At 50.1% G+C, this 22,400-nt stretch overlaps 1 protein-coding gene across 4 annotated transcripts in view; it reads right to left on the reverse strand.

The window, feature by feature from the left end:
• The window catches only part of SCMH1 (Scm polycomb group protein homolog 1), a 67,553-nt gene that overhangs the window by 8,625 nt on the left and 36,528 nt on the right, over nt 1–22,400 (reverse strand). For 2 of the 4 annotated variants that reach the window (XM_088536605.1, XM_088536604.1), the window contains exons 8-11: nt 8,875–9,107; nt 8,187–8,313; nt 6,960–7,160; nt 6,095–6,280 (exon numbers count right to left, since the gene is read on the reverse strand). In XM_088536605.1, the coding sequence (XP_088392731.1) occupies nt 6,095–6,280; nt 6,960–7,160; nt 8,187–8,313; nt 8,875–9,107 (747 nt within the window). Of the gene's footprint in view, nt 1–607; nt 740–6,094; nt 6,281–6,959; nt 7,161–8,186; nt 8,314–8,874; nt 9,108–22,400 lie in introns of all 4 variants that reach the window. The other 2 variants (XM_088536603.1, XM_088536606.1) reach the window with 2 other exon arrangements.

The following is a 22,400-nucleotide window of genomic DNA, read 5'->3' on the forward strand; positions in this document are numbered from 1 at the left end:
ACATTTCTGCAATCAGTGACTGCAGAAATGACTGCACGCTGCCCTAGCGTCACCTGCCTGGCCCTGCTGAAGGCTGCAGTGCTCTGGCAGCCAAGATGCGCTTGGCTTTGGCTACTGAAGTCTACCAACAAAATGCTGAGCTATTCAGCAACGACTTCAAGGAGCAAGACGGGGTCCTGGGGAAGGGCAGCAGGTTCCCTGCAGATCAGCATCTGCAGAACACGCTGCAGCAAAAGAGCACAGGAAAATTCAGGGGGAGACTGTTGAAGCAACCGGATACTTTTATGACCATTAATACCATCTAGATCAATGGGAATTAAACCAGAGATTTATGTACTATGTTTCATGGTATTAGATGATCCTTATTGGCATTAGAAGGAATTCTCCCTGCGTTCCATGTGTCCTACACAACTGTTTGGTGTACCTGCCTTGGTGTATAATATTTCCTCCAATTCCTCCCGAAACATCAAGCACTGACCCACGCCAGCGACGAGGAAACGCAGCCTTCCTAACCCCAGGGCTCGTCTCGGCACGGCGAACCTAGTTCTGCTCCATCCACCACACGGCACTGCAAACAGGCGGCTCTGGGAAGAGATGCTGTGCTCACCTTCCAAAGGGTGACGGTCATTCTTTGGTAACTTGGGGGACAGAGGAGCACTGTATGGAGGGGACTCTTGGGAATAGCGCTTTGTACCCCGGCCTGGTCCCTGCAGAGAGCCGTCTAAGGAACTGCTTCTGTCTAGGAAGAGAGAACAAGCCCTATTTAGGAGTGGAGACTTGCTGGGAAATTCAGTCCTGCCAGGGTCATTTCAGACTCGCAGCCACCCCCGCCTCTTAACAACCTGTTATAACTACAGCCCAACTACATCTGTCAGGGCTTAATATTTTGTATTTTGCTTTGCAGTTTTTATTAGATATAAAAGAGCGCAATAAGCCTAACAGCGAACCGTAGCCACTGTTTGCCTCACTTCACCCCAAGCACCTCACCTGATTAACTTAATCCCATGTCTCCTAATTCTACTCTAGGCTCATCCCACACAATTCCTGCTTCTCCCCACTCTATTCCCCTTTCAAATACTCACAATCTTTAGTCATTTTGAAAATACCCTATGACACACACAGTGCTTGGTTAAACTGTACTTGAACTTTTCACCTTCCCCTAAACGGGTCCCTCAAGCTTCCCAGCCATCACCGCTCTTTTCCAAACGCTTCCCAAGGACGAGGTTCTCCGTACTGCACAACAGCCGCGGCCGGTATTCCAGCCCTGCACACATCAGGCTGAGCTGTGACATGTGTCCTCATGGATGGACAGACACCGAACACAAAGTATCAGGGGATGGATGAACACAGAGCATGGAAGTGCTAACACAGAGGGGACAGAAGCCAGCAAAGCCATACACCATGTCCTATCCGCACGCAGGATACGGCATGGTCAACGGGAAGCAATGAAGAGGTTTCCATCAGCAACCAGTGTCTCCTGAGCCCTGCAGCCCAACCCAGAGAGAAGGGAAACGCTCACAGACACCAGCAGCCTGGCAGCAGCTGGCGCAGGGCAGGAACGGGCACGGGAGGCCCCACAGAAACACGGGAAGGGAAACCACGGCCGGGCACCCGAGGAGACGCGTTACGTTGAACGGAGAAACAAAGCGGGAAGCGGCTGGGAAGCAGCACGCAGCCACAGCTGTGCAAAGAAAAATGGAGAGGCGGAAAGCGGGGTCCATACTGATCACAGCTGATTTTGGAAAGGAAAGGACAGCTGCTCTTAGCCGGGACTTGTCTACAGGCCCCGTGACTCCATACAGGTAAGAAAAGAAATCACAGTAATATCATCAGAATGGTAAATATCGTCCTCAGAACAACTCACTGAAGAGATGTTTATTGCCCAGATAGAGATCAGAAGCAAATGCTGTTGGAAATGTCCCTGAGTATCTCTGCATGTAAAAGAGAATGAATTCCTTCACCAAATAGTCAACCAAATGTGATGGTTTTTAAAGGTTCTTTATGGTTTTGTTCTGGGTTGTTTTTCTAAATGATTTGCTTCAGTAATGCAAACAGAAGGTCAGGCTGTAGAAAATAATTCAGGGAATTGTAAGTTAAGTCATAGCCAATTAATGAAAGATTAAACCAAAAGTGGGTTTGTAATGAAGGGTTTTGATTTTAAAGGCCTCATTTTAAGAAAGAAAGGAAATGGATGAGTAGCCAGAGCTGAACTCAGGATGTAGAATGTCAAAAAAAGATAGTGTCCTCAGTTTAAAAGATACCATAAAATTCATGAACTTGTATCCCCATGAGGGGAGACTCGGGAGGAAAGGACCCCACATCCAATCGCATAAATACTCACTTCAAGAAGAATATGAAGAATAAGTGGAAATGCAAAGTATTACAGAGCAAGGAGACACATTTCTGAGCAAAAACAGTGACTTCTACACAGAACTTTTAACAGTCTGACATTTGAGTGCAAAGGAAGACAGCACTATGTCCTCAGCTACGGAAGTAACAAGTGAATGAGAGAAGGTGCAGAGGATACAGTGCAGCAAGGTGAAAGAATCAACAATAATAGTAAAAGAATAAAAAAACGCTTGTTTTGACATCCCGTCCATATCCAGGCAAATCCCTCCCTTTGCTTTGCTTTCAGTTGCAGTGATGCTGAACACAGGAACAAGGCCCAAAGGATAATGGGAACAGAGGAAAAGGAACAAAAACAGACACCTTTGAATAAGAACTAAAAATCAAAAAATTGAACGTATTCACACCTGGGTATTCATACCTAAGGGTAGAGAAGGGAAAAGGCACACATTTAGGCCACACAAAATTAAATTCTAAAAAATCTAAGGGAAACACTACTCAATATGGTTGGAAACACAGTGCCTTTAAAAAGGCATGGAAAAAAAGTGTGATCTAGGCAACTAACCGTCCAAGTCTGACCTCAGCAGTAAGGCTTAGAAGAGATTATGAATGAAAGGACAAATAAAATATAGCAGTTAAGAGCACATGGCTTATACTGCGGTATGTGTTCAAAGGTGACTAATCCAGTAACTTCCTTATCAAGGAAAAATAACTGAATTACCAGACAAAGGAAGTGTGGTGATCTCATTCACCTGGAATTCAGCAAGGCATTTGATAAGGAAAACCACCAGCTGAGAAAGAGAGCACGAGGATTAGCAGAACTGTTATGTGAACAGACATCTGGCTGGAGAGGAGAGGCAATCGACAGAGCCCTGTGGAGGAATCTGAGGCTGGAGACCGATCGGCAACACATTTTCCTAAGGATCATTACGGGGCCCAACATCATTAAATACTTTTGTAATGACTTGGGCATCAGTTTTAGAGATTCACTGGTGAAATCTGTGGATGCCTTCCGAAGTTTGGCTAGATACTGTAGAATTTGATAAACAGGGAAAGAGCATAAAAAATGGAGTACCAAAAAGGTGAAATCAGTTGTGCAAAATGCAGATTTGCACTTGAAATCAGTAATAGCACAGTCCTGTGAGCTGGGCCCCTGCAGCTGGAAATGACAGATGAGAGGAAAAGTTACACTGCCAAGACAGGATGATCATCAGCTGCTGCTATGATAGAGCTGTAAAAAAGCAGCAGAGGAGCAAAAAACCCCAAAACTCAACCGCTTCCACACAGAACTTGGACTTTATTAAAGTAATATTGTATGCTGTGGTGCCTGTAACTCAGTTACTCAGAAGTTCTTTACATTCCTATGTTCTCAGATGGCTCCAGATTGGACCTACCCTTTCAAAACATTTCGTAGCCCAGCTCCTTTCCTATTCACAGCAACCACCTCTCATTTTCTTGCAAATCTGCTCTTTCCTGATGCAGAATTTGGTTTATATTCCCTTATTTGCATGAGCATGCTTTATCAAGATGGAATATCAGGATGCAGGCCTATGGCAACACTACCTGGGATAAGAGCTGCTGCAGACCTACCTTGTCCTCTCCCAAACACACCCATGCCTTCTCCACTGCAGCTACAGTGATGCTTCTGTAATAGTTAAGGGAGCTCATTCTGGGAACTGAGACCCATTTCTAATCAATAAATGACTACTTTCTGGAAGAATCAACCATATTAAAGCACAAGAGCACCTGTGCCCTGCAGGAGACAAAGCAGGAAACATGGTGTTGAAGGTGAACCCGTTCTGACTGGGTTTGATTTAAGATGAGGTAAAATTGCAGTCTCATTCTTCCATGACTAGCTCTAATCCCTTAAATTTACCGGTACTGTTTCTTTGCCCTCATCAGATGTGATGAGGATGCACTGCAATGTGCAGATAACAATATTTATCCTCAGGTGCTTGAGAAAGATATTAGAATGACTGAAACCTCTGTAATGTCTGAGGCATCACTGTGAGCTACAGGACTAGGTGTTACCACGTCTCTGGACTGTGTTAATCTGTGTTTAACTCCTGCAAACACTCATACAGGGAATTCAGACTGTGGCATCATGTCTTCTTTGCCCTGTGAAGGTCTCCCTGTAACTCAGCCTTGGTCTTTCTGGTCCTCCAAGCTGCCATGGAGCCAGCCCTTGGCGTGGGCAGGAGAAGCATCCCAGGGTGGTTGGTGACCCTGCGTGTGCGCTACAGACCCCTCTCCATCCAACGCTGCTGCCATGCCCAAACCTCAGCTCCTCGTCTGCACATTCCAGTTCTGCTCCTTCTCACTATAACGCTCACGTTCTAGCTGGGGATTACCTAGAGGTGATCTCTAACCTCAGCATTTCCTAGCCGTGCCGCTCTGGTGCTTGTCACAGCACCCCAGCTGCCTCCTCAGCCCCTCTCCTCAGCCCAAAGCAGGGCTCTGCCCCAGGCTGCTTCCTGCAGGGCTCTGCTTTGGCCCAGCGTGCAGGCAGGGGTCAGCAGAGGAGGCCCCAGCCCATCAGATCCACATGCTCTCCACACCACTGCTAAACCCTTCCTCTGAACACGGATGCTTCCAACTCCATCCTGGCCCTGACATGCTGTTGGCATCAACATCTCTCCTGATGGTTCCTGAGAAGCATGGGGATGAACGGGGGGGAAAAGGAGAGTAGAGAAGCTGAGTAGCAGAGCACAGCAAGATGCCACTGAGGCAAAGCAGCGTTAGACTGTTGCCCCAAGCCTCACACTTAGCAACTTTTCCTTAAATGGTTCTTTCTAAGGGTTTATTCTTTCACACTAGAAATTCTTGCTTTGCAGGTCAGAGCCTGAGGATTAACTCTGGAAAGACCTCAAACAGCACAACAGAGCTATTTGCTGACTCTACGGGCATAGAGGCAGTGGAAGTAGTAAGGCAGGACAGAAAGTCAACTACGTAAAGAGGGTGCAGCTATTTGTCCCCTCCATGACTGGAATTCCAGGAACAATATCCACACAGCCGGCTCCAGGTAGGCAGGTACTGCCCCAAGGCTTGCTGCCAATAGCTGCTTCTGAGGAGAAACCATTTGCTTTCTTGGTTTCCAGTGCCTTTGGTTACTGGGGATTTTTCACCCTGATGAAGTGTTTGCACCCGTGGCATGAGCTATCTTGCCGGGGGCGTGTTGCCTCCACACCGAGGAGCACCAGCCATGCCAAGAAAAACAAAGCACCTCTGCCTCAGATACCTGCAGCTTCCAGCCCTAACGGGGCTGAGCTCCCTGGCTTTCATCGAGCGCTCCGTGTGCTGCCTGCTGGCACCGCGCTCACAGCCATGATGGAAATCGCTCTGCTAGGAGTTAATTAAAGTTCTAATTACCTGCTGCAAGCTGCTCTGCTTCTTATGCAGAGATTTCCACCTGAATTCCTGCCTGGATGAAGTCACTCTAATCAGATTACAGGAGGGAGGAAGGACTGGGGGACACGGAGAGAAGGAAAGACAGTGAGACAGCACGGATGAGCGGAAACCTAGAGGCACAGACGGAAATCAGACTGACAGGCAAAAAAATACAGCAACTTGAATTCTGAGCACAAAGGTCCCTGCGGGCACGTGCATGACGTGAGGTGTTGTGCAATGAACTCTGCGGAGAGGGCTCTAAAAAAGCACACTCCTGTGCCCTGACATACAGGATAAAATCTGGGTTAAGACACGGGAACGTCTGTGGTCCCTACAAGGCCACCCCCGCCCCAGCTCCTACCTGGTAGATACCTGTCGTGGTCGTACTCGTGTGAGCGCTGCATGTGGCTGTTCTGAGTGAAAGGCTGGTTCCCAAAGAGGTTGTCACTGCGAAGATTGTGGCAGAGCTTCTCCAGGAAGCGGAGGACGTAGGTGATACTGTTTACTGCTGGCAGGTTCAGAGTGTGCTGTTCCCGATCAAACACAGCTGGAGACAGAAACAAACAGAGCCCGACACGTAAACCCCCAGCAAAGGCAGGAGACTACGCCCAGGGCTGCACCGCCAGCTCCTGTATCTCAGCATCGCTGCTCTAGAGCAGAGCCAACAAAAGGCGCTGCCTTCCCCGGGCGCGCGCGGGCGGCTCGGCCCCGCACGGCCCGAGCCCGGCCTGCTGCCCGCGCTGCGCCGGGGCTGCCGCGAGGCCGCGCTACAGGTCCGGCGAGGCGCTCCAGGAGCGGCCTGCGCTGCCAACATCTGGGTAAACACGGGCTTGAAAGTCCAATTAAAACTCAAGGAAAGGGGAGGAGAAGCTTCAGGGCAGTTCTTTCCGTTAGAAGGTCTGAAAATCCCACCCTTTCCGGTTCCTCCTGGGGCTTCAGGTGATCCTGGGGGGATGGCAGAGGAAGGAAGATGCCCCCCGGGCTGGATAAGGGCTGCGTGTTGCCTTCTCCGGCAGCTGTGCCTGGAGGCCGCGCTGCTGGCAGCGCTTTGAGTCACCCGCTGGCTGCCGCGTCACTGACACAAACGCTTGGCAGGAGAGCGAAGACACAAGTCTCCTGTCTGCCCGTGGCCCATGACTACATGAAGCCTGAGCAGACACAGCTTGCAATGAGAAATGTCTTGCTGTGACACCTCTGGAGGCCAAGCACTGCAGGCCAGTTCTCACCTGAGATGACCTCTCCCCCGTGGCCTTGTTTTAGGAAGGAAAAGACGGTTTTCTGATGGTAAGCACAATCAATGCAGGCCTGCACTGCCTGCTGCAGGACAACAGAAGCCCGAGCTGGTCCGAAATGGTCAGGCAGCTGCTGAACTTTCTTCTTGTCTAGATGGGGCCCAGTGCTGCCGTTCTTGTTCAAGTAAATGCAAACTGCCAAGATGAGAGATACGTTTGCCATTAACCCACTCAAGAAAGCAAGAAACGGATGCCTACAAGCCAACATGGGGGATGCCCAGGTCTTAAGATTGTCAGAGCAATCACACAGGGCATTCACCAGCGCCCGTCTGCAGCCCCACAGCAGAGCCCCTTTTAGAAGGGGGTATCTCCCCAAACTGCCCGGCTCACCCTCACCTCCACGCTGCTACTGATTTTCTTGCTCTTTTCCCAGTGCTCCAGCTCCCAAAGGCAGGTTGCCAGCCAGGAGGCACAACTGAGACGTTCAAAGGTGCTCAGGGAGCCCCTACTTTCCACTGATTCCCCTAGTTTGGGGGAACTGGGTTCTTTAGGTTCCTTTGAAAACTGGCCAATTATGTTTAGGGCAAACAGAGAGCTTGGTCCACACTGCTTGGCAGAACATATAAAATGCATGTTCACATTAGACTTTCCTTCCCAGGCTCATTTTCAGCTATATCTCAAGCTGTAGCAGAGGCTGTACTCTGCACTGGCTGCTCCTACATCTTTCCTCTTCCCTCTTGCCCAGTTATTCTGGTTGCCTTCATATCCTGACTAAAGTTGAGCAGACCATTTGCCATTCGGGAGTTATTCTGAATCCTGCTGTAGCATCAGCAACTGTTTCTGGAAGGATCTGAGATCTCTGATCTCACGGGAGAGGTGCTGCACACAGCACCGCCTCTAGACATGATAGGTCACAAGAACTCCCCTTCCAGAGCTTTCGAGTCACTAACGTGTGGGTGATAACTCGGAAAAGGGCTTTCTGTGCTGACCAAATGAATCTGCTGCCTTCCTATGACTCGATATTGCTGATCAGAAAAAGAGATAAGAGAAAAGGAGATGTTTGTCTCTTCCTCTAGCCACACTCCGGATTAAGGCACACTCTTGCTTCTGGAGTGGTTCTGCTTGCTGGTTTATGAAGAAAAGGGAGTGTATTGATGTGTCACTCTCAGTGACGTAGCTTCTAACTATCATCTTTTCCAGAACGTGATTCAAGACCCTTACCTGTGGGAGCCTGCATGGCAGAGCTGGGGATTGTAGCAGCGTCTTGGGGCACAGTGCTTGTGTCTGGTTCTGGGGTACTGGTTGTTGGAGATGTGGGTGCTGGATTCAGCAATGTCCTAGGTTTCCTCTGCAGAAAAAGATGAGGAAATTTCTCCTTTTAGCCCTGTTCTCTTTTACCACCCACGACCACTACACTCTCTTTCTCTGCATCCAACAAACAAAGCGCTGTGGAACATGACACATTTCTCATGGTGATGACGGGGCGTCTTGGGAACCTACACGGTCAGTATGTGTGTATTTTATAAACCAGGATCCTGAAAAAATAGCACAGCTGAGACCTGCACCTCTGCTCGACTTAGCTTAGGTACATACGATGGACACAGAAGGTTATGCCACTGTTTGGCCATCCTGTCATGACCACAGCATCTGCCATGCTGCTCCACAGCTAATGCAGCTCCAAAGACAAGCTTGTTGATGGAAATGATGTTTTAGACACAGACTTTCTCTAAGGCTCTGAGGCTGGAGTCTAAGGGATATTCCCAGCCCCATATACCCCTTAGGGCTTCCAGCTGCTGCAGTCAGATAGCCAAAGGCTGAGACAAACGTGCACAAACACACGCATGCACCATCCCATGGCAGAATTTGCAGCACTTGCTTTTCACCCGCCTGTATCAGCATCAGCTTTTACCTTACTGCCAGGCTTTGGGCCTCTCTTTCTGGGGAATTTCAAAGGCTCCACTGACTTGGAGGGCGTAGGCATGGGGTGGTGGATTAGTGCTTTGGTCGTTCGACCACGCTTCTTCCCTGTTTTGCGACGCCTTTGCCCTTGTTGATGCCCCAAAACAGTCTTTGTGCTACTGTGCATGCTAGGTTTCTCCGAGTTTACTTCGGAGGCAGGTAAAGGGCTCTTTGGAATCACAACTGAAATAAAAAGAGAAAAAGCAAATATAATTAAATCAGCCGAGAATCAAAACAAGAGCAGCCTCCATCTTTAAACAGTGTAATGGAAAACCCTGCAGTATTCACAGCCCTCTGAATACACAGGCTGTTGCTCTCCACGCCAGAATAAAAAACTGATTCCTGGTTGAGCACTTGAACCATAGGATACTGCGCCTGAGCCTGGATGGACTGAGCTCCAGCAGGATCTCACTTCCAGCCACATCCTCTTCCTGAAAATAACTGGCACCCACATCTGGTACTTATGCGAGTGGCGACCTGCCGGAGATCATGTAAATCACACAGAAAGTATTCCTAGGAGGAGGATCAGTCAAGACCTGCCTGGCAGTCACAGAGCCGTGGTGCGCTGCAGATCCCCTCTGAAGGCAGAAGCCAAACCTGCTTTGTCCCTAAATCACAGCAAACTGCAACGGGGGACACGGGCTGCGTCCCCGTGTCGGCTCCGGCCACTGCTGTGGTGCGGGGCAGCACCCGCTGCCCTGCTCCTCCCAGGTGCTGCCAGAGGGAGGTGACACCATCTGCCAGCAGCTGGGACCTGCTCCCTGCTTCTTGTCTCCTCAAGCCTTCCACGGCAAACACAGCCCTCTGGAGTATTTACTCCAAATCCCGCTAAATTTGGCTATTTGCCTTTTCCCAGGTTCTGCCTCAGGCTGGAGAGGAGCTGGGCCCGCTCACCAGGTCAATGTTATTTAAAGTGTTGTTAAAATAAAAAAGCAAAGCAAACCAAAGGCAAAATCAAAACCAGAATCTCCTAGACTCTGAAAAACGCACAGTGACCTTTAGGGTGTCGTTTACCACGTCTTGAGATCTCAGTGTGTACCTGAAAATGGGCTTCGGAATTAGAAAAAAAGATGAAGCACACTATAGGTAAGTTTGTTATACTACAGTTAATAGTTATCGTTTGTTACACTACAGTTAAGTTTGAAGTGAAGCATACTATAGTTAAGAAGAAAATATTGGCAAAAGAAACAGAACAAATGAAAGAATGAAACCAGGAGAGGATGCCACTGATGGTGGCAGAACTGTGGGTAAATGCGCAATGTTTTTGGGTTTTTCTAGAGAGAACATCATGAGCAGTCACTCGGGGCAAGGACTCATTCCCTTGGCACAGACGAGGCGCTCCCTGCCCGTCGCTCGAAGCAGCCAGCCCAGCTGAGCCCCAGGCTGCAGAGGCCTGGAGAGGATCAGCGGGCTGTGAGGAGAGAGCCCACACATGGGGCAGCTCGCTGACCGGCACCGTTAACTCCCTCACTGCTGATCAAAGCACAGACTAGCTAAACGGCACGGCTACTACGTGGAAATCGCTTTAAATGTGAATTTAATCAGCAGCATCTTAACCTGGCCTTACAGGAACAAGGCACTGGGGAGGGTGGGACCCCACGTTGTTCTGATGTGACCCTGCTTCGTTCACCGGCCTCGACTCTGGCGTCTCCCTCCCCTGGCACTGGACAGGAACCTGCCCCTCAGGTCCGAGGGAGCAAACAGCCCAGATCTCAACATTGCACTGCAGGACCAAAGCCCTCAAAACTACGGAGCCGGGGGCAGCTGCACTGCTGGAGGGATGTCCAGGGAGGCCCATGAGGGCCAAGGCCCAGCCAAGGCCTCCAGGCAGGGGCAGGTCTGGGACACGCAGGGCAGGGGCCACAGCAGGAAAGCTCCCGGCTCCAGCCCTCCCTCTGCCCAAACGCATTTTCAGCTGTTCTTAGCAGGTCTCGTGTGCGCTTCAGCTCACTGCTGTGGGACGGTGACAGCTGCTGTCACAGCCCTGTCCCCGGCGAGCGCCCGGGTACCCCGTGACGCGCACAGACACCGTCGCGCACAACGTTCCGGCTGTCTCGCGGGCGGTTGTACCCGCTCGGCACTCGCCTTGCCGCGAGGTGCACGACACCCGCACGGGGCACCCTGCACCACTCGCTGGGCTGTTATATCGGCAAGGCCAAACCCACGCACCCGGAACGCTGAATTTTCTGGGTTTTGCAGCTAGGGCCCTGTAAGGGTGCAAGAGGTAACTATGTGCTCATTCACCAGTGTTACCCAACTTGTAAAATAAAGTCTTTTCATGCCAGAGAATGGCTATGGAAGTAGAGTCATAAGGTTTTGTTAGTATATGTTTGGGTCTGTATTATTAGAACATTAGCTTTGCCTGAAAAATAAAAAAAAGAAAACAAGGCACCAACGTGATTTGAGTTTAGTGCTTCTTACAAGTGAATATTTCCCTGGACATGGTGTCACCTGCTACAGGGGACAATGGAACACCAGATCTGTGACACAGAGCTGTGCTGGAGAGAGGAATAACGGCGAGGGGACGGTCACCGCTGGCTGAACCACCCTGCCCTGCAACCGTTCCTTGTGCACGGGTGATCTCAGCAGGGAAATATGTGCAAGAGAGGATTTGCCCAAATCCCAGGAGCTGCCAGAACAAGGACATGCACAAGGAGAGGAGTCAGCACTTCAAAGAAACTGCTAGACATCAAAGGGCGGTGTAAAACGAAGCTGGTGGCACCGCATCTGCAGCTCTGCCCGAGAGTCTAAAGCAAGGGGCAGCACAAGGGGGTTTCTCCAGCTCTGAAGGGAAATGGAGGAGTCTGGAGACAAGCCGGGAAGCACCCAGAAAATGTGAGTGTTACTGGCCAAAACTAAAGGAAGGGCCAAGCTGGGATCAGCGGGCAGCGGTGCCGGGCGCCCCTTGGCTGCCAGTCTTGGGGAAGCCGCTCCAGGCACCCGCGATGTCGGGGTGAACTCAACATTTTCAAGCCTTCCCTCCTTTTTGTAATAAGAATTATTTCTTCATTAGCAAAAATAAATGCTAGAAAAATCTATTTCCCATTTCAACAGTAAAGATACTGGGGGTAAAGTTGCCAAGAGCAAGAAATCGCCGCTTTACTTGTAGCAAAACGAAAGCAAGTACCATGTTCAAGACGACAACGCACGGAGAAAACTCACTTCATGCAGGAATTTCAGAGCAGTTTCCCCTGGAATTCCCTGGGCCTGTTTGGAGATGGTTGCACAAAGCAGCCAGGCTCTACTGTCAAACCCTACCCAAAGCCCCTAGGAAGGGACAGGCTGTTTGAGCACTGGAAGCAGGGCATGATTTGCTGCATATTGGCACAGATGGCTGTTTTGTACCCAACGGTGTTGCTGAATATAGTACTTAAGAGCATTGCTGAATATACCCCAATACTGTCTCTTGGACTGCCTCAGAGGGGCTTACATAACGCACACCCTCAATCTGGTGACCTGCAGTGATTTAATGAACTCCCGCGACCTGGCAGAACTCAGAGCCTCGTCTGCCCTTCTGTTCTGTTGGACTGGAATGGGAAGACACGAGGCTGTGCTAACGCGTTGCTCTCGTTGCTACCAGCTGCCCTAAGCTGCCTGCAATCCATCTCACAAGGAGGAGATGTCAGCCACTTCCAAACGGAGAGGATCTGCCCTGTAACTGCAGGCACACAAAAACCACAGTTATGTGGGGATGGAAGGATGGAAAAGCACAACGGGATGCTTCGCTAAAGAATCCCCAAGTTCTCTTTGGATACCTGTTAATTTCCTTCAAGGAGTCTGTGCCTGATGTTATAGGGATCACCCCACCTGGTCAAGAGGCACCTAACCACTCAGAGCTTCCATGTCCCGGGGCTTTTCCAGGTGTTTACAGAGCCTGTTTTCCTGAGCTACCGCAACACGGAGCAGCTGCCAGGGCGCATCCCCTTCCCTCCCTACAGGGCACCACAAAGAGGAGCCCAGTTTTGGGCCACCTCACTTCCAAACACAGCGGATTGCTGTCCCTGGGAAAAGCCCTGCCCCAGGCTCTCACTCTCTGAGTAACTTCACACAGTTCCAAATCCGCCCTTGCTCAAGGAGGTGACTTGAGCTACAATGACCTCCCGAGGTCCCTTTCAACCTAACTTATTCTCAGAGTCAATGATCTGAACCTATAGTTAATTATTTCAGCTCAATAATGAAACAGGAGATGAATCAAGCAAGTTTTCTGCTGGTTTGGCTTCCTTAGCTCTCTTGCTTCGGATGCAAAAGATCCGGGTCAGGACATGGGAATGGGTGAGGATCACCAGGCACAGCATGGAAGAGCAGGACTGTCCTCCTTCACTCGCTGGGAATCGATCAGAATAGCTACAGTGACAGACACCACCCCAGACAGGCAGGACAAAACCGGGTGAATTTACAGCCAGAAAAGACGGACGTCACCGACTGGTTTACGAACCTCTGAAGGATTAGTGAAAAAAAACATGAGCCAACACATGCAGAGTAATGCAGAGCAGTATAATTTAAGATCGGGAAAGATTTCTACATTTCTTTCAGATATACCTGCTATTTAATCGTTTGCATTCATGAAGGGCTGCCGCACCACAAAAGGGGACATCTCCGTTTTAAGGGCTAAGCACTAAGTATCCGATGCAGCCACAGCTCTCACCCCTCTCCCTCTGTGCCGGAGGGGAGCAGCAGTGCCCGCTGCAGCGTCCCCAAACACACACGAGGGTTTCTAGGAGCCTGGAAGCTCCACTCGCCTCTGCTCTAACACAACGGCGAGGAACTGGCTGCAGCCAACCCGGCCAGTAGCTCTTTGGGCTCCAGTTGTCCCTCCTGGTGCCAGCACTGCCTGGTCCGCAACGTGACCCGGGAGAGATGGGCTAGAAAGGCACGTTCATTTCAGATAAGTAAATTTGCCAGAGAACAGAAAATTCAGCTCAGAACTGGCTGAATCCTTGGCCTGGAGCTGTAGGTCTCACCGGGACCTCCTGAACACTGGAAGGGCACAAGGAATCAGTGCTCGGGCTGAGAAAGATGTGAAAGCTTCAAAGCTTTGAGAGTTTTCACAAAGCAACGGAGAGCGCTACGGTCACGCACAAGCACAGAGAGCTGAACACGGGGCCTGGGCGGACTCGAGGAGAGAGACCCTCAGCAAGTGCTGGGCTCTAAGCAGACTGAGCAGCAAAACACCGGGCAAAGCGCCAGAGCGTGGGGAGGAGAAACAGGTTCTCTGCAAGGAACACTCCAAATTCTGCAATCTGTAAGTAGATTCAATAATCCCTGATGTTCTGTTGGGATTCCTACTCTCCAGCCTAAAACTCCTGTGCAAGCAAAGACTGAAAGATCAGAAGATCTGTCTAAAACACCAGGGCAAGAGGACCCAAGGCCTGAATGAGGATTCATCATGTTCTAGGTTTCCCATCGTGAGCAGGTCCCTTAACTCCCAGAGGCACGTTCTGTTTATTAAACCTGGTCTGGTTTCAACCACGGAAACTTGCCATTGCCTTTCCTGGAAGGCACGAGCGGCTTCGTTGCTTGTTGCCCCCTCGGATCTCATCAGTCTGTGATGTGCAGAGTTGCACTCCCAAAGCCACAAAACCAGGGCCCCTAAAGCTGCGTCGGCCCCGCACGCCAGCTACGGCCCTGAGCATCATGGCTGCATTTTGACATCCATTTCTGGGCAAACCAGCATAGATATATATAACTCATTAAGTAAACAGCTACTGAGAACTAGAACAAGGCCTTATGTGTTTGTTCAACCAGGGACAGGCCATGAATATTCCTCAAGATAGTGTCCCATTTCTTAAAGGTTTCCAATACTGCAAGGTTTGCTAGAATAGCTGGGTTCTTATTTTAATTCTTTGCATGTTTCCGAGCTCCGTGCATGGCAGATGCCACTGTCCAACACTCCAGTGCAAGCCGTGGCTTTTTTATGGTTGTTTTATTTACAAAAATGAAACAGCTAAAAAGAAAAGCTTCTACAGCCACAGTCATGCCAGCAACTGGTATTTGCTTTTCATACAAGCCTTGCACCTGCAGCTCTCAAGGCAGCACTCCTGCGTGCCCCAAACCGCATGGGTATTCACAGTGGGCACTTTGGGAAGCCTGTTCAGCCGGGGATGCGCAACACCCGCCCCGGCATTCCGCACACCCTGAACACATCCCGGGAAGGTGCCGGGCCACGTGTTGAGCCCCGGGGTTTAGTGACTTGCCTGGAGGGCTGGAGCAGTAAGAGCAGCCCGTGGCCACGTCTCGCTCTGTGAGCACTGGACACGCTGCGATACAGGGACGGCGGGAGCAGCGCCGGGGCTCCCTGCCCGAGCTGGCCGTGCTGCACTGGGTGACCTCGAGAGGTCCCTTCCAATCTCAACCTCGTTCTGTGAATACCTGGCAATGGCTGGGGGAGTTAAACACCAGGAAAAGACTCTGGAACTGCAGGGTCTGCTTAAAGAGGAGCTGGAATCAAATTCCCAGACCTCATAACCCAAAGAGGCCACTGTATCACCACCCCTGCCCTCCTACCTACCGCGTTTACCCACTCGATACGAAACCAAGCAGCTCATTTCACTGAAGCACAGCAGGTCCCTCATTAAAACACCTTCCAGCCACGCCACCAAGAGAACGGGACCCACGGGGGAAGTCAGCAGGGCCCCTCTGTGGGAAATCCAGCCAAAAGGGTCCACAGGCAGGGGACAAAGCGGGCTCAGCACACGGCTCTTTCCAAAAAGCTCTGAACTTCCTCAGCAAAGGCTTCTTAATAAACTAAACAGCCATGGGATAGGAGGGAAGGTTTCTGCAAGGATTAATGACTGGTTAGGAGAGGTAAGGGGAAATGGTCTAATGTTGCAAAGAAGAGAGGTCACATCACGGGGATCTGCCCTGGGACGTGCACTGCTCAACACGCTCACAAAGAGGCCAGTGATGGGGGGAAGTTTCTGAGTGATGAAAGTCTTCATCAGGGGAAGGCAGGACCACGAGAAACGGTGCAGAACTCCAGAGAGCACCTACGACACTGACAGGGCAATGAAGTGATAGAGGAACATGCACTGCTCATGGGAAATAAATGAAAATGCTGGCAATAAACACAAAGCCCTGAGTATGGAGGAAACCACTGCTAACTTCAGATATAAAAGGATGGGCTTTGAGCTGACTCTGACCAAGGTAAGAGATTCAGCTTTGGAAAATCAGAGATGAGAAGGTTGGATGTCATAGTAGAAACCCAGTGACTATAAGTCCTTATTGCACTGGTTAAAACACACAAACAAACACACACAGCCAGCCCCAGACTTGCAAATGATCCCCGGATTCTCGTTTCCACAAAGTTGCAGTTTATCCAGTGACCTCAACCAAGGCTAAGTTACACCTTAGCCCTGCTAAATCCTGAGCGGTCTGGCCTGTGCCAAAGGAGCTACCCCACGTCCACCCCTCACTGATGCTGCTAGAAACCCTCCGATCCAACTTTTAAGAGTCCCTTCACACCCCTCTCACTCTTTTACTTTGCATAAATGTAAAACATCTTTTAATGGCTTTAACCAATTTCCAGCATTAGCTCAGGCACAACGGGATTCGCAGTCCCCTCAATGCACAATCCACTGCCTTTACGGCAATGCAACGGTGCAATTCCAATTATTACTTCTTCTAGTCTGCAGAGCAATGAAGGGTGACATAGACCTTACATCGACACATTCCAGTGGGCTCTGGGTACAGTAAAATTCCCTTCTGAAGTGTCTCTGGTAACAGAACCCCCAGGAATACCTGGGGTCAGCACAGCCCCATTCTGCTGATGCCAGAACGAAGACAAGCGACTGGCTCCTGCGCAGAGACAGACAGTGACAGACTGCGAAGAACGAGCACGTCCAACCCACATCCTCAGCAGAAGTAACTGTCAGCTCAATGCTGAGCACACACATTTACTCACGTCTCAAAAAAAACCACGTCTTAATCTCTCTCCAGGACAGGGAAGAGATTAACTGCTTTATATCCACTGGTAGCATTATAAAATAAGCGTGTAAACTGAGCCGTACATCTTTTTGAAATGAAAATACTGCAAACATTAGCATTTGGATAAGGGAAAGTGGCACCACGACTGTAACTGCTTAATCAGGGAGCTTCTCCCCACAGGGCAGCTCAGAGCCCCCAGCTCCGGCACCGTTTGCTGTGGGTCGTCTCACGCTGCAGCTCGGCCCCTTCTTGTCCCTGCCAGCCTGTGTCACCACGCACAGAGGGCGAAGCAAAGGGACAAACAGGGTGTTGGGAATGGACTGGATTCATGGACTTATAATGTAAAGAAAAATGGCAGTTCTGGACAGTGGGGCTAAATTTGCTTCTGGATCAAGGGATCTTAGCCTGCAAATTTGGACTGCATGGGAAGGCCTTGCTGGAATTATACCCACAATGGGAGAGCCTGGTCATTTATTCTGTATATAGTATCCTCACCTCCCTCTGAGCCATGGTCATATGTGCATGACACTGTCCTGAAACCTTTGCAGCCCGTTCTCTATAAACCTGGCAGCGTGGCATTGCACTCCCGGGGCTGCTGTTTTTAACTCTTCTTTCTTCAGTGCCCAGATGACTGAAGTTGGGGTTCAGTTCTGCAAGGGCAGTTTGATGCACAGCTCAAAGCCCATCAGCTACCAGCTCCTCTCAGCCAGGCGGGAACACAGCTCCTGATCCAGCCGCTGCTGCAGGGACCCTCCTGCAGCACACAGCTTCAATGCCAGGGACAAGGAAGCGCCTACGATGGCCCTCGGCACACTCTGCACGAGCAGCTTCCCTCCAGGGTCCACCCCAAAGCCCCTAGGTCACGTAAAACTGGCTCCATTGCAGCCTGGACTCTTGCTTGTTATCCTATCTTAATCGACTGGGAAGCAAAACTATGGAATAAAATCAGAGAGAGTGAACTACAGGTAAGGTCGGGCACAAAGGAGCCACTTCTATTTTAAGAAAGGGCTCAGCAGAGCTGGAGCTCAGGCGTTGCCTGAAGGAATGCACCAGTGCGTGGTGGAAGGCACATGAGAGCCAGGAGGGCGTTCCAGGAGTGGCGAGGCCAGTATTTATGAACCAAAGCAGAGCAAAAGCAAGTCAAAATCTACGAATTTTAGCATTCAAGGTGGATTTGATTGCGGCACGTGCTCCTGCGGGGGCAGTTCGGGCAGGCTGAGGTCTCTCCTGCGTTTACAGTGCCCGTGGGCAGGCTGTGCACAGCCCAGCAGCAAAGCTCAGCTGTGAACCCCCAGCTGCTCGCGGACGGTACGAGAGCAGAGCGGGACCTCCCGCCGTCACAGAGCCACAACCCAAATAAGCTCATTTCCCTAAAGGAAAACAGCTGTACCTCCTTCACAGTGCCATGGCCTGAGGACAGAGCTATCACACAGATGGGGTAAGAGCCAAGCTTGTGCTAACCTGAGCTGTGGCAGCACAAGGTTCACCAGCTCCTTCCTCCTCAGCCTTGCAGCCTGCAGAGAGCGGGGAGCACCCTGCTGCCAACCCCCACGCAGCTCCAGGACACCCTCACGTTAACGTGTGTGACACGACAAGCCACCGCTCACAACCCACTCACTGGTCACGTCTTCCAGCCCTCTTCTCATTCTCTATCTGAGGCAACTGGTTTCCAAACCCCTGTGTTGAGAATCAAAATGTTTCTACACCCTTGCAGTATTCAGCACTGTTCTGAGGGTTTCTGCCTGCTCTGATAATCTCCAAAGCTCCTTTTTTAGCTTTGGCTTCCTGGTTAAATATTAGCAGAACACCTTGAACACATCAGTGCACAAAGAACAAGACTGGTGGGTGGGTGCGGTTTATTCCAGCTTTTGTTCTTTTCTATTTAAAGCTGTTCAAAAGTTATAAAAATACCGAAGATCAAAAGCGGAACTGTGAAGCCCTGAAAAAGGTTCTATGTTTAGAGCAAGTTCCTAGATCCAAAGAAACCCACCTGCCCTAGCAGCATCTCTCCCTGTTGGCCAAGGCCAAGGTCAGAACTGAGCTCAACAGCTTTTCTCTTCCCTCTCCAAACAGAGAGGAAAAATAAATAAGAAGGTAGCCAGGAAGTCATTAGAAGATGAGGTAAAGACCCTGATCCCAGTGTCATGTAAAAATCAGTTCAGGGCACACACATTTGGCTCAGGGCCATCTCCTCCACCTGTGCACAGGCTGCTTAGCTCAGTAACTGTCCCACTAACCGCAGAGGAACTTTTGGGAAAAGGGCCTGGTCACCAGTCTGGCTCCTCCTCCACTTGTCCCCACGTGAAGTAGCACCCCTATGAGTGACCCTGCTGTGGTCACTGATGAGCTGGTCACTGATGAGCCTGCTGGGGAAAGGCAGACGCTAGACTGGGAGCCCTAACTCCCTGCTGTGGGATTCTGCTAACTCGACTTACCATTCACTCAATGTTTAAACACTTGGCTGATTTCCTCCTGAGATTTGAGCATCTTCCTTCTCCCACTTAAATGATGGTCACTGAGCACAAGCAGACAACAATTCTGCATCACATCCCATCAGCACGGGCAGGGCTCAGGCGTTAAACATCACGTACCAAGAACCAACGCACAGAGACAGAGCCAAGCACGGAGCAAGCAGGCAGCTGGGGAGCTCAACAGCAGCAGAAACCAAGCACAGAGAAGTGTTCTTACTAGCCAAAGTCTCTGCAGTAATACAATCACAACCCTCATTTTATTCACTCAAGTGAATAAAACTCAATTCAAGTGAAGGGTAGAAACTTTCCAGCAGTGATGCTCATCCAGCAACGTCCTCCGATGATTCAGCAACGCTCTGAGATTTTCAGAGGTTGTCTTGGGCAGGAAGCAGAATGGAGAAGGGAAAGAAACATCCTGAATAAAATCCAGATTCTCTGGGTTACGAAAAAGTCTAGAATAAAATGCCTGAGGGAAATTCAAGGTGGGAGGCTGACTATGACACTGGTATTAAGGACAGCAGGAGTATGGAAATAGATGCAACCTTAAGCTATGCAGAACTGGAGCCCTCCCCTGTGCGTTTCCCAAGTCAGTTCCTCTCTTTCCAGAGGCTCTTTCTGGTCCCCAAGACACCACACAAGTACAACAGGCCTCTGACAAGTCATGTGTGTTGTGAGTCTCACGCACTGTAAGCACCGGAACAGAGATGAAGGGGAGCAGCTGTGTCCAGACTCCACAGGCACCCAGATCTCCAAAATCAGGGCACTATTCCAGGACACACAACAAAGAAAACCCATCGTTTTCTTATGTAGTCTTCATTTTGTGCCTCTACTATGGGTTCAGAAACAACCTGCATTGACGCCTTGACACTTGTGGCCTTACACACTTGTGGTCTTCAGAGTAATCCCTTCTCCTTGGTCTCTCACCAGTTTAACTGCTTTGCTTCGCTCCTGCCAGCCCCAGCGACCCCCTGATGAACACCTTATCCTGGAGAAGATACTTAAAACTAAGAGTTTATAATGATCTCACTCCATTAACTTTAAAGAGCAGAGGAGGGAGTGATTCTAAATATCATGACCCTGTGCTCCAAATGGCTTAAGAGCTTGTTTGGAAGTTCCTGGTAGTAACCTCAAAGGCAGTGATTCCCATGTGTGATAGCTGCGGGCACAGCAGATCCATGGAGAAAACAGATAATGAAGAAATTTTCTCTGCAACTTCCCGGCTTCTCCTGCTGTTGATCTGTAAGCTCCAGCTACGGATGGTCCACGCAGCACCCAACCATCCCAATACAAAGGGACATCACCCCACTGCGTCACTCTTCTCAAAGCTTCCCAAATGGGTCTCCGTGTCCACCAGCTTTCTGCAAGAGCTCTGAATCACAATTCGTTTTTAACTGCAGAGTCCTAAAGAGACAACAGTGAATAGTTTCCTATGTCCTCCGTGAGCACTGAAGCACTGGAGCTCACCTGAATGTTACCCTGCCAGCTCCTTCTCAGGAGGCACCTCCACCCACCTACGTGCTCCAACCTCGGAGGAGCAAGAGAAACCAAGTAATGTTAAGAAAAAAGAAAAGTCATAAAATACCTCCGCACCTGAGAGGAAAATCTAGCATCTCATCATCATCTTCATATGAAGACGCCAAGCAGTTAACAAATAGATGACATGGTCTCAACAGTGGCAAGAGACGGAGGTGAAGAACTTCACAAACTTTCTGCTCAGGGCCAGTATTTTCTGGCTTTCTGCTGCCTCCTGGAGCCACCCTGGAGCCCGGTGCAACCCCCCGAACTGCAGCTCCCTGGACGCAGCGCTGCCCCCAGCCCCAGCGTTGGCGCTTCCGCCGCCGCCTCACGGCCCGTGCCAAAGCGCCGGGTCCTCCGTTACCTGCGCTCCGGAACAGCCCAACAAGGGTGAGGAATCCGCCTCTAAAACACGGCCAAGAAACTCCAGGGGATCGTGGCACGATGGATGCCATCCATAGATACCCCACGTGTAAAAAATGGAGCTTCCAAATTGCAGATTTTGACGGAAATACTTGTGACTGGGCAAGCTGCTGCAGTCTGTGGGTGTCAGCAATTCCTTGTCTGTAAAGGGAGATGCATTTCCCTGCCCTACAGCAGGAAAGCAGTGAGTGGGGATGAGCAGATGTAAGCTATGCTATTACGGGGGAGCAGATGAGCGTGTTTGTGTGTGGAGGTGAAAAGTTCTAACCCAGGTATGGAGCAAACCCACTGCGATGGATTTGTTAGGACCTGGAAATTGAGCTGTTTTTCAAGATGCAAGGAAAGACCATGCATTCCTGCCACAGCATCTTCCAAATAGCAACACTGTTTGGAATAATGAACAGAGCCCCCAGTGCTCAGTTAAAAAAACAGGGTTTCTAAACTTCTCACATTGAACAAAGTCAGACACAGTTCAAGTTCCTGATACCGTAGCATTAAACTCACAGAACCACATAATGTCTTTGAAATTTCAGCCTCTAATAGAAACAGTTTTGCCTGTTTTGTGCAAATTCAATCTTGCAGAACACTTCTCCCACAAGCAACAGTTTTGCAAAGAAAGTCCTTTATTTTTTTCAGGTTCTTCTAGCCAGCCTACATCCCTTTACCTTGTCATCCCCGTGGTGCACAAGGGCTAAAGACTCCTAACCGCAGGTCACCTTCCACTGCCAGACACTGCACTTGATGTCCACCTCTCCAGGACTGGCCACCACCTCCCTGAGGGGAAGCGCTGAGGGCCACCAGACACCTTGCAGAGGAACCCAACGTGTCCCTTAATTTGGTTTCTTTCTCCCAGGAGTTTCACAGCTCTACATGCCACCTTCTGCTTCAGAAAGGAAAACAACTTCTTATGGATCCTCTTCCAATGTGCACTTCATGGGCTACAAAGGACTGAACATTCCTCCAACCTAGGAAATTTCAATTTTCCCATGGAAAAAAGAAGCAGATGCATCTCTTGTCTGCAAGACCATGTCTAGCTCATCGGGGATTTCCCTTACCCTCCCTTCCCTGCTGAGGGTAGGTGCCTCCGGAAACTACAATGATTAACTACTCTCTTATCTCTTTCTTTCTTCTCGGTGATTTTGAT

Source organism: Tinamus guttatus, unplaced genomic scaffold (assembly GCF_059628265.1).
Source record: "Tinamus guttatus ecotype Peru unplaced genomic scaffold, ASM5962826v1 Tinamus_guttatus_pri_ptg000678l, whole genome shotgun sequence".
NCBI lineage: Eukaryota > Metazoa > Chordata > Aves > Tinamiformes > Tinamidae > Tinamus > Tinamus guttatus.